Source organism: Neomonachus schauinslandi, chromosome 5 (assembly GCF_002201575.2).
Source record: "Neomonachus schauinslandi chromosome 5, ASM220157v2, whole genome shotgun sequence".
Taxonomy (NCBI): Eukaryota; Metazoa; Chordata; class Mammalia; order Carnivora; family Phocidae; genus Neomonachus; species Neomonachus schauinslandi.
In genome coordinates this window covers 57,782,345-57,794,729 of record NC_058407.1, presented here as the reverse complement: position 1 = coordinate 57,794,729, position 12,385 = coordinate 57,782,345, and the positions used below count along the sequence as shown (strand labels likewise).

General features: G+C 44.8%; 1 protein-coding gene across 2 annotated transcripts in view; it reads left to right on the top strand.

Annotated features, from left to right (window-relative positions):
- Nucleotides 1-12,385, top strand: part of RBMS2 (RNA binding motif single stranded interacting protein 2) — a 66,535-nt gene that overhangs the window by 39,106 nt on the left and 15,044 nt on the right. For both annotated transcript variants that reach the window (XM_021687262.2, XM_021687263.2), the window contains exons 2-5: nt 2,873-3,039; nt 8,035-8,093; nt 8,965-9,056; nt 10,458-10,615. In XM_021687262.2, coding sequence (XP_021542937.1) covers nt 2,873-3,039; nt 8,035-8,093; nt 8,965-9,056; nt 10,458-10,615 — 476 coding nt within the window. The remainder of the gene's footprint in view (nt 1-2,872; nt 3,040-8,034; nt 8,094-8,964; nt 9,057-10,457; nt 10,616-12,385) is intronic.

The window sequence follows — 12,385 nt, the reverse complement described above, 5'->3', positions numbered from 1 at the left end:
TATTTATTTGACAGAGCGAGAGAGCACAAGCAGGGGGAGCAGTAGAAGGAGAGGGAAAAGCAGGCTTCCCGCTGAGCAGGGAGCCCGATGCGGGGCTCGATCCCAGGACTCTGGGATCATGACCTGAGCCGAAGGCAGACACTTAACGACTAAGCCACCCAGGTGCCCCAGTATTTGATTATTATTGCAAATCTAGTAATCCAATGGAGATTTCAATGTCATTTTTTTTTTAAGATTATTTATTTATTTATAGGGGCGCCTGGGTGGCTCAGTCATTAAGCGTCTGCCTTCAGCTGGGGTCATGTTCCCAGGGTCCTGGGATCGAGCCCCGCATTGGACTCCCTGCTCCATGGGAAGCCTGCTTCTCCCTCTCCCACTCCCCCTGCTTGTGTTCCCTCTCTGGCTCTGTCTCTCTGTCAAAAAAATAAGTAAAATCTTAAAAAAAAGAAAAGAAAGATTATTTGAGACAGAGAAAGAAAGAGAGCGAGCATGAGTGGTGGGGAAGAGCAGAGGCTGAGGGAGAAGCAGACTCCCGCTGAGCCTGGGGTGGGTGGGGGGTTGCTCCATCCTAGGACCCTGAGATCATGACCCAAGCCAAAGGCAGACACTTAACAGACTGAGCCACCCAGGCGCCCCTTCAATGTCATTCTTAAAATGAGTACTGCCAAAAAAAAAAAAAAAAATGAGTACTGCCATTTCTAGAGCTGAATGTATGACTTTTCAGCTTATTTGCCTTATTTTTGTCTTCTCTGAAAGTTGCTTAAAAATACACACATGCCCCCCGCACCATCCTGCCCTTATTGACTATATCACGTGACTGTCACCATCATCACATGGCTGATTGTTATCACTACCATCACATGGATTGTTCTATATGGGAAATCCTAGTATAAGTGCTGGCAAAGAGAATGGGGACAGCGTTGGGAACTATAACGGGTGTGTGAGAGCTGTAGTAGGTCATGAGTCTTTGGGCCCTCTCAGAATGTGATCTTGGGTCTCTTCTTTGCTGCAGTATAGAGCCAAGGGATAAACTGTGTTTGTGCATGTGGGTGCACATTTTTATTGTGTGTAGTGATAAAGTTAGGAAAATTCCTGCTTCAACATATTTTAGCCCAAGCAAAGATTTTATTTTAAAGTTTGCTCAAGGTCAGGGCCTTAAAATAGAAGAAGCACATTTCACATTAATTAAGATTCTTTGTGGGGGGAAGATTTCCTCTCTTTGATATTCATGTTTCTCTTTTTCTTCTGTTAGTACTGCTTGCCCTCCACACCACCACCAAAAAGCATTTGAGAGGGAAGCAATTCCAAATAGATTAATATTATAAAGTGCTTTGAGCCTAGGGAGAACTGGAATATGAGTATGGTATATTATAGGTAACTATGCAAATTTAGGGTATTATGAACCTGATATAAATGTAAACACGAAAAGCCTGATTAGAACATAAGGATTTAGGGGCCCCTGGGTGGCTCAGTCGGTTAAACGTCTGCCTTTGGCTCAGGTCATGATCTCAGGGTCCTGGGATCGAGCCCCACATCAGGCTCCCTGCTCAGTGGGAAGCCTGCTTCTCCCTCTCCCACTCCGCCTGCTTGTGTTCCCTCTCTCACTGTCAAATAAATAGGTAAAATCTTAAAAAAAAAAAAAAAAAAGAACATAAGGATTTATTTATTTTTTTTATTTTTTTTTTTAAGATTTTATTTATTTATTTGACAGAGACATAGAGAGAGAGGGAACACAAGCAGGGGGAGTGGGAGAGGGAGAAGCAGACTTCCCACTGAGCAGGGAGCCCGATGTGGGGCTCGATCCCAGGACCCCGGGACCATGACCTGAGCCGAAGGCAGTCGCTTAACGACTGAGCCACCCAGGTGCCCGAACATAAGGATTTAAAATATCCATGAGGAATGGATCCATGTTCCAGCCAACTTGGTATTTGCCTCTAACAGAAGTACCTTAAAAATGTAGCAGAGTCTGCTTGCCTGTCCTGCTATCAGTAGTAAAAGATAAGGGATACTTGTTCCAAATCTTGGGTTTCCTTGACCATAATGTATCTATTGTTCATTCACTTAAACTTTTTAAAAATTTGTAAGCAACTTAGGACTAAAGTCCCTATTAGTATGGTAACAAATTTCAGTTTTTACTGGTAATTAGTATTTTTACATGGTCATTAGTATTTCATTTTATTTGTCTAAGTTTACAGTAATGTTCAAGCTCCTACAGGGATTTTGCAGTTCTCATATTCTACAGTGTTTTTTTTTTTTTAAAGATTTTATTTATTTATTTGAGACAGAGAGAGTGAGAGGGAGGAGGGTCAGAGGGAGAAGCAGACACCCTGCCGAGCAGGGAGCCCGATGCGGGACTCGATCCCGGGACTCCAGGATCATGACCTGAGCCGAAGGCAGTCGCTTAACCAACTGAGCCACCCAGGCGCCCCTCTACAGTGTTTTGAATCATCTATGTTAAACTTATTTATACTTTCATGATTTGATAAAGTTTTATTATTTTGTCTTCATTTTTAAATAGAACTTAGATTTTATTAGCCCTGTCTCATTACATAGGTTATTTAAGAGGCATACACTCTGTTCTCCAGTAGCAGTATGATAAAAACATTCTACTATAACAAAGTACCTTTTTTTAAAACCTTTAACAAGCTTATTTTGGCCTCTCATTATTCATGAAAGATAGGTAAAAACAGTTGTATATGTTCTTATTCTATGGCAGAGAGGAATTCCTTTAGTTAGTTTTGTTTTTACTCTCTATTGAGTTAATTGCTGTTAAAGTTTGGACTCATTCTTTCCAAGGAGCTAGAATCTTCCTCACTTTCCGGTATCTAAATGTATAATCTTCTGACCTTCTATTCTTCCTGTCTCTCTGCAGCCCTATGTGTCATTGTCTCAGCAGATGGCACCACCTAGTCCAAGCAACAGTACCCCGAACAGCAACAGTGGGAGCAATGGAAATGACCAGTTGAGCAAAACCAACCTCTATATCCGGGGATTGCAACCAGGCACTACTGACCAGGACCTTGTCAAATTGTGCCAGTCGTAAGTTGGGGAACATGTGGGTAGGCTTTGAGGGCCAGTACGGATTTGGTGATACTGGCTTCTTGCCAGATACTCGTGTCCTGAAATGCAGTCCTGTTTGTCACAAGATTTCCTAGCAGCCCCTCTTAAAGAAATTCTACCTGCTGCTAATATATAAAACCTTTATATGTTTCTCTGAGGAAAGTCAGGATGGGGCTGGCCTTTGAAGCCTAATATGTGACTGTTTCCAGTGTGCTCCCAGAACTTACGGTCTTTGTGGAAAGACTCCTGTCCTTACACCTCAAACAGCAGTGCTCAATGCCCTGGGACGCTTGAGTGGCTTAGTCACTTGAGCATCTGCCTTCAGCTCAGGTCATGACCCCAGGGTCCTGGGATCGAGCCCTGCATCGGGCTCCCTGCTCAGTGGGGAGCCTGCTCCTCCCTCTGCCTGCCGTTCCCCTTGCTTGTGCTCTCTCTCTCTCTGACAAATAAATAAATAAAATCTAAAAAAAAAGAAAGAAATGCTCAATGTCCCTAAGGATACTGATTAGAAGGCAGTGAGAGCCGGCAGTAGGGATAGAAGAAAGTGGAACTAGCTAATCGAATTGTACACTGAGGAGAGTTTTTGCTGATACAGATAATCCCAGTGACCCGGAGGAGCTCTCAAATTAGTGGATGAAGGCGAAGGTGGAGAAAGAGGCTGTCACTCTGCATCTACCCCCTACAGACCTTTCGGGGTTCTTCACAGTAGATTTGAGTCATGAGGTTGACATAACTACCATGGAATTAGCCCCTTTGGGAATGCTGGAAAAATTGCAAGAGTCCAAAGATGCCAGCTCAGTTCTGTTTGGCAGAAAAATATGGGCTTCAAATGATATATTTGGGGGAATGGTTAAAGGAAGAAGTCTGGGGGTGGGGAGGGGGAAAATTGTTTGGGTAAGTGAATGGTAGAAAGAAATAGAAATAGGAACCTTAGACTGTGTAATTACCATCTTTTAAAACTTTTTATTGATATATAACAAACATATAGAAAAGCACACAAATCGTAAATATATACACAGCAGTGACTTCACAAAGTGAACATAGCCGCGTAACAGTCCCATGTGACCAGGTCAAGAAATAGAACATTACCAGCTCTTCTGAAGCCCACCTCTCTATTTCTATCCCTCCTGCCCCCAACCAATCTACCGTTTGGATTCTAAATGGTTGGTGTGGTTTGTTTGAACTTCATGTAAAGACAATGCTAGAGCATACATGCCCTTCTATGTCTGGCTTCTTTTGCTCTTTTTTTTTCTTTGTTTGTTATTTGTAAGATTCCTCTATATTGTTGCATGTAGCAAAACTTTGTTTATTCTTACTGCTTTATAGAATTCCTTCATAGGAATATACCATAGTTTATTTACCCATTCTACTGTTGCTGGACATTTGAATTGTTTCCAGTTTGTGACTATTATGAATATGAATAGTGCTGCCATGAACTTGTTCATGGCTTCTGGTGCATATGTGTACACATTTATGTTGGGTATATACCTAGGAGTAAAATTGCGGAGTCACGGGATGTACATATGTTCAGCTTTTGTAGATACTACTAAGTGATTTTCTGAAGTGGTTAAACTAATCCAAACTCCCACAACAGTATATGTAAATTCCAGCTGTCCCAAATCCTGGAAAAGCAGAACATTCTGCCCCCCAAAATGTAGTTGTAGAAGTCATCAGAGATATTTTGTAAGTCCCTTATTCTTCTGAGGTTTGGTACATTTTTGCTAGCACTGGGCTGCATAAACTCAGTTTCTAAAGGCTAGGCTTACGTGTAAAACTCACCTTGCTAGAAAAGTATTTAAATGGAAGTGAGGGGACTTAGTCTAGGACTAGTAATTTTTGAGGGGAATGGGAATTGGCAGAAATGTTGATTTATGAGGGAAAAGACTATCATATCAGGCTAGTTCTTTGATTTCTGTACCCTGTGTTTCTTGTCCTAAATATAATGTGCTACAAAAATCCTCTCACTCCACAAGACAGACAAAAACTCAGTTCTACTTCACTATACTTTTATTTATTTATTTATTTATTAAGATTTTATTTATTTATTTGACAGAGACACAGCGAGAGAAGGAACACAAGCAGGGGGAGTGGGAGAGGGAGAAGGAGAAGCAGGCTTCCCGCCGAGCGGGGAGCCCGATGTGGGACTCGATCCCAGGACCCCGGGATCATGACCTGAGCCGAAGGCAGACGCTTAACGACTGAGCCACCCAGGCGCCCCAACTTCACTATACTTTTAGACTTTCATTTTGCTTTTCCCAACAGTTGCCTTACCTTAGTGTCTGAAGGGATGAGAGTACTCAGGGTCATGATATGGGCTAGAACCAAGGAGCCCGATAGGGGACTATGGAGGAGTAGAAATGAGGCAGGGAAAGACTAGGTGCTAGATGAATTATGACAAAAAAGGAGCCTGAGAAGAGCAGATGGCTGGAACCCTTATGGATGCTGTGAGCTGGGAGTTAACTTTCTAGGAAGGGTGTTTACCATGCCTAGAGGGACTTCCTGTTTTTGTCCCAGTTGTGGCTCTGGTTGTAGGGGACGTGAATGTTGCTGGATGCTAACCCCTGCTGGGCAGGCAGTAGAGCCCTGGAGTCTGAGACTGGAACCCCTGACTGTCTGGAGGGGCTCCTTCCTCTAGGAGGAAGCAGCAGCAGGCAGCTGTTGTCAGCTGCAGTGGAAGCTCTGGGCTCTAAGTCTCAGTCCACTCAGACCCTGGGGCCTTGCTAAAGATGGCAGCATATATGTCCTCCCACCGGTCTCATGCATCCCTTCCCTTGCCTACATCTGGGAAAGAATCCAAATAGGTGGCCCTGAAGGGCTAGGAGCACCACATTCATCCCCACCGCCATTTTAATGTGTTCTTTTCCCAACCTCCAGACCACTGCTTGGCTTATTCTGTCTAATCCATTGGGTGACAGAAGCCCCACCAAAAAAGTCAGTGAGAGGCTGCCAAGGAGCAAAACAAATATATCAATCATCATAATGTTCTTTAGGGATGGGGGGAACCCCCACAATACTTGTTTGGGGTATTGGCCTCGTATTCAGTCCCTGCCAACTGTTTTCAGTTAAATCCTGTACTTCTGATTCTGTTAGTGATTTCTGTCCTCCTGTATCTTTAATATTTTCACCTTCCTAGAGTGGAATGTAGAGACTTCTTTCTGGTGGAACACTTCTAGTATAGTCCTGCCCTGTGGTACTGCACTGCTCAAGTTCGGGGAACTCCACATGCCTCTGCTGCCAAAGTATAATTTTCAAAAAGTTGAAAAACATGACTCCTACAAAGATAGGTAAACACATACTCAAGGTTTATTTCATTCATGAATAAGGGAACCAACAGGATGCTAAATGGGTTCAAAGAGCGTTTGAGGGACTAAGTGTAGGTACTGAAGAAAGAGTGTTGGAATAAGATTGCTAGGTTATAAACAAAACTGGTTCATATCCTATGGGACATTATAAAACAGTATCCTTTGGGATTCTCTTTTCTACTGGACAGAAATTATTGGCATTGGGGCACTGGGTGGCTCAGTCGGTTGATCATCTGACTCTTGATTTTGGCTCAGGTCATGGTCTTGGGGTCATGGGATCAAGCCCCACATTGGGCTCTGTGCTCACCACGGAGTCTGCTTGTCCCCTCTCCCTCTGCCCCCCCCCCAAATAAAGAAATCTTTTTAAAAACTAAAAAAAAAAAGAAATTTGCATTTCTACTGGACAAAATCTACAAGCTAATACGTATCTTTGCAAGGTCTGGACTCTAATCAGTAGTAAATAGTAAGTCAAAGAAACATCCCCCTAGATAATGAAATATATTTCAAATGGGCCTTTTAGACAGTGTTCCAGAACGACACTGAAAGGATATGCAGTCTTCATTTTGTCTTATTGTCATGTTTTGGGTAATTTTACTAACACTGTTGTTGCACCTGGTCTTATACCCATTCATCTCCCTAACATGCTTGGGTCTTGACAGTGAGAAATAGAAACCTTAGAATAAAGCAAAGCAGGAGAGAGAACGGCTTGCATTAAGGTTGAGGTTCCTTGAATATAAAACAATAATAATAGCAGTTAAGAACTTCCAAGTGTTTACCATGTGGTAGACATTAGTGCTTTATATTCATGAATTCATTTCATATTCCCAACAATCCGGTCTCCATTGATGATGAGACTGAGGCCCCGGAAGGTTAAATGACTTGTCCAAGATGGCAGATAGCTACAAAGTGGCAGAACCAGGGTTTGAACAAACGCAGTTTGGCTCAGGTTAACCTTCGCCCGGGGTGGGGAACAGGGTGTCAGAGAAGAGAAGTGTCTATAGGTTTTTCCTAGGAGGAATGGTGTTTCTCCAAAAGAAGGTAAGTAATTATTAAGGATTATAGTTAGTCTGCAAGGAATCTAGCCAGAGCTCTGTGCGTACACACTCTGCTATGTGGACATCACCAAGCTGCTTTCCCAGAAGACAATAGTCTCTTTCCAACTCATATCTGAGCCTTAGGTGGGGAAGAAGAGAGAAATGTGTTGATATTGTAAGGACTACAGTTACCTTATTTCTTGTAGGCACCTTTGGAGAATGGGTTTGTATGATAAGCGTGACATTTTAAATTCATTTCTTCTTTTTTTTATTAAGGTTTGAGTGGGAACAGTTGTGAAGAAAGGGCATGGATTCATCCAGATGTCTCAGTCTTTGTCCTGTTCCAAATTCCTGCCCCCACATCATCACTTTGCATTTTCTTTCTTTCTTTTTTTTTTAATGCTATTGTTTTGTTTTTTAAGATTTTATTTATTTATTTGACAGAGAGAGACAACGAGAGAGAGAGAAAACACAAGCAGGGGGAGTGGGAAAGGGAGAAGCAGGCTTCCCGCTGAGCAGGGAGCCCGATGATGCCGGGCTCGATCCCAGGACCCTGAGATCATGACCTGAGCCGAAGGCAGACGCTTAATGACTGAGCCACCCAGGCGCCCCTCACTTTGCATTTTCTTTTCCCTCAGATATGGCAAGATTGTCTCCACTAAGGCCATCCTGGACAAGAGCACAAACAAATGCAAAGGTGAGAGAACAGCTGTCTTTGGTGATGGAGAGCGACTCTGAGTGAGGCCTCCCCTTGCCTCTGCACTTCACTGCGCTGCGCTCCTAGGACCCAGTGAGGGGAGGAGTCTCTAAGGCTTTCAGGCTTAAAAGACTAGTAGATATTTAGATTGTTTGGTGACCAGAGAGCTAGAGCTGAAAATGCTATTTTGGGGACCCAAGGCTAGAAGCCTGCAGAGTGCCTGTGAGTCTCTTGAGCTTACTTTGTACTTCATGTTTCCGTGAAGATTCCCCGGATTGGAGGGTGGGTATGGGTAGGTAAGCTTATTTCTACTTAGTAAAGCCTTGTAAAAGCTTGTGGTGGTGACAGTGGTGGGGTGACCTGGTGGGTGTTCCTTTGTAAGGATGAATAGCTTTGTTGAGATTTCGAGCAGCTGTAGGTGGGGATGAAGAGTGGAAGGAGGGAAAGGACCGTATGTTGGGGTGGGGTGGGGCTTCTCGAAGGCGGCTGGCTATCTGCAGTGGAGAGGCCCTATTCGAACATGCCTAGCGTTCCTGGGATGTGGCTAGAAAACAGAAAAGAGTTCTGTTAGGGGTGGGGGCTGCGGATTGTTAAAAGAGCCTAGTTTCTGAAACCTCCGATTTCTTAGTGGGGACAGAAAAAGGCAAGAACACCACAAAGACTTCGCTGCACTTGGCATTCTTAGCTGTAAAATAGACCAAATCTCATGGGGTTTGAAGAGCACACGGATAACCACCTGAAACCTCTTAATTTCTTTCTCTCCCTACCACTTTGTTCCATGGATCATAACTCTTCCTCTGTCTCCTGAAAAGCCTGGCCTCCTACCTCCCTTACACCCCCACCTCCCAGTGATGCTGTTTCCCTGTTCCAGGCTATGGCTTTGTGGACTTCGACAGTCCTTCAGCCGCACAGAAAGCTGTCACGGCACTGAAAGCCAGTGGTGTGCAGGCTCAGATGGCAAAGGTAAGTCTTCTGCCCCGTGTCTGTTCCCCAGAGGGCTGGTGGTTAGCACCACAGGGCCCGGTCTAAGGCTTCCTTCCAGAGGGTTTAAGGCCATGAACCTGATGGGCAAGGGCTATCTGCAGCACTTTTTGACTATCTGGCCAAAGACAGGCTGGGTCCCATGGAGTACCCCTTGGCTGCTAGAGGAAGGTGGTCTTCAAAACCTGTGGCAGGTAGCTCTGGAGACTCTGTTGCTCTCATCAAGTATTATAATGTAATCAGGTGAGAGGGCCAAGACGCTTCCCTTTCTCTTTCTCTTTCCCCATTTCCACCCTGGCCCCACTTCCCTACCAAGCAGCTTGTGGTAGTTTTGCAACATCCTCGGAAGCAGCGAGTTGTGCAGCTCAGAAGTTCAGAGCCTTGCTCTCCACCTCCCCATGCTGTTCTCCCTTGGTGCGTGTTTGGGGGATAGGGGAGGTAGGGTAGGAGAGTTGCTAGGGGTGGGGGAGAGGGAAGCCACAGCAAGGAAGGAAACTGTCCCTCCTTGTCACATCTCCCTGGAGCTTTTATTTTAATCCAACTTACTAGAAAACTCGAGGCTTTTCTATCCCTTTTTTGTGGTGGGATTGCCCCCTTGCCTTCTTGAAGTCCTTGTAGAGCTGATGAGGCAGGCTGCCGGTCCCCCTGCACTGTCTGGTGGAAGAGAGACAAAGCCCTAAGGGGTTGAAGTTGCTGGTGACCCAGTGTCTAGGGCAGTGACTGCTTCAATTCTTAAAAATACAGATCTGGGAAGTTACTGCCATTTTGCACCTTCTGCCCCCTGGAGGGGCTCTTCCACCTCTTCTTGCCGGAGAAGAACCCTCTGACAACGGAGTTTAGGAGCTTTCAGAGTTCCTATGAGACTAGAGCTCTCCGGGCCGCCTGGTGACCCAGTGACTCTCCATCAGGCCCCTAGCGCAGCCCCCAGCACATCGCCTTCCCTTTCCCCTTCTCCCCCTTCCTGCTCTCTCTCCACTGGGGAGTCAACAGGCATTCCTACTCCGAGGGTTCTGCTGTGGCCGGAAGAGGAGGGAGGGGGCTTACTTAAAACAGCCGGCAGGGGAGCTCGTCCTAGAGAATCCAGCCCGGCAATAGGCTGTTGGCTGCGAGGGAGGAGCGCTGCTCTGCCTCGTTCTTAAAGAGACAGCTAAAACGTCATCAGTGGGCTTGTAAAGTACTAGAAGTAGTAAGTCTGCTTTTTTTGGCTGGACTCAACGTACAATCCATGGTAGTGGGACTAGGTGTTATAAATAGTTAAGATTTCCTTTGTTTATGTGGGCCCCTTCCTACTATGTCTTTTCTGAGATGTCATTCTGTGATGAGGGCTGAGGGTGGGGGAGGGATAAGAGTTGTGAGCTTCATTTCCTCCCTTTTTTCCCACAGCAACAGGAACAGGACCCCACAAATTTATACATATCAAACCTTCCACTCTCCATGGATGAGCAAGAACTAGAGGGGATGCTGAAGCCTTTTGGCCAGGTTATCTCCACTCGAATCCTCCGAGACACCAGTGGGACCAGCAGAGGGGTTGGCTTTGCAAGGTGAGGGATGCCAGAATGGGAAATGATGAGGTTAATGAAGAATGTCCCTTAGAAGGTCACCAAAAAAGTCTGTGCCCCCTCCCTCAAGGGACCAGACTCTTGGCCTAACGTACTTGACAGTGAATCAGAAGTTCATTTAAGGGCGCTTGGGTGGCTCAGTTGGTTAAGCGACTGCCTTCGGCTCAGGTCATGATCCTGGAGTCCTGGGATCGAGTCCCACATCGGGCTCCCTGCTCAGCAGGGGGTCTGCTTCTCCCTCTGCCCTCTTCCCTCTCCTGCTCTCTGTCTCTCATTCTCTCTCTCTCAAATAAATAAATAAAATCTTTAAAAAAAAAAAAGAAGTTCATTTAAACTATAGGTCACAGTACTTAAATACCCATTTGCCCTCAAAATCTTTATCCTTTCCCCACTATTTCTTGCTACTCTAGCATTTGTTCCTTTGATCCAGACCCAAGCAGAATAAAATAATTCTGTATCCTTTTATATAGGTAATGAAACCGGAGTCTCCACTGTGAAGTGATTTGCCCAGGGTCCCCCAGCAGTGGGTGGTAGAACAGTACCCTAATCCTTCTGGCTTCAAGATCAGTGGGATGAAGTAGAAGATGTGTTCTTCCTTTTCAGTTCTGTTGAGAGACTTAGATTCTGGAACCAACCCTGCCACTAACTGCCCCTGTGATATCAGACCTTTCTGAGCCTTGGTTTACTCTGTGAAGTGGAGAGTGATTTAGATGAGTGATTTTCTTCAGGTGTTCCCTGGAGCTGTGGAGTTCTCCAGGGTGCCCTCTTCTGAGCCTAGGTGTCATTGTAGAGCTTCGGCCTCTTCCAGCCCACTGAAGAAATGGTTCTGCTTTTATTTTAAGATTTTGTTTGAGGGGCTCCTGGGTGGCTCAGTTGTTGGGCGTCTGCCTTTCGGCTCAGGTCATGATCCCAGGCTCCTGGGATCGAGCCCCGCATCGGGCTCCCTGCTCAGCGGAAGCCTGCTTCTCCCTCTCCCACTCCCCCTGCTTGTGTTCCCTCTCTTGCTGTCTCTCTCTCTGCCAAATAAATAAATAAAATCTTAAAAAAAAAAAGATTTTGTTTGAAAGGAGACTGTTGCTTTTTCTGAAAGTTTGCAAACTATTGGAATACATGATCTGAAGATCCCATTTTGTTTTATAATACCTTGTCTGGTCCAGGAACACTCTCTTACTCTGGAGTGTTTCTCCGGATCTTGGGAACAAGGAATAGGGCCTCTTCCGTAGCCAACTCAATCTTGGTAGCACCACCTGCTGGCAATCCCAAGTATAACTAAAAGAGAGTTCTTAGGCTTGTGGTCATCAAACTGTTTTTGCTCCCACTTTTTTTAAAATTTAAATTCAATTAATTAACATATATAATATTATTAGTTCCAGGGGTAGAGTTTAGTGATTGATCAGTTGCATATAAAACCTAGTGCTCATTACATCATGTGCCCTCCCCCATCACCCAGTTACCCCATCCCCTCCCACCTCCCCTCCAGTAACCCTGTTTGTTTCCTATTGTTAAGAGTCTCTTATGGTTTGCCTCCCTCTCTGATTTCGTCTTGTTTTATTGTTCCCTCCCTTCCCCTATGATCCTCTGTTTTGTTTCTTAAATTTCACATATGTGTGAAATCATATAATTGTCTTTCTCTGATTGGCTTATTTAGCTTAGCATAATACCTTCTAGTTCCAGCCACATTGTTGCAAATGGTAAGATTTCATTTTTTTTTTTATGGCTGAGTAATATTCCATTGTATATATTTACCACATT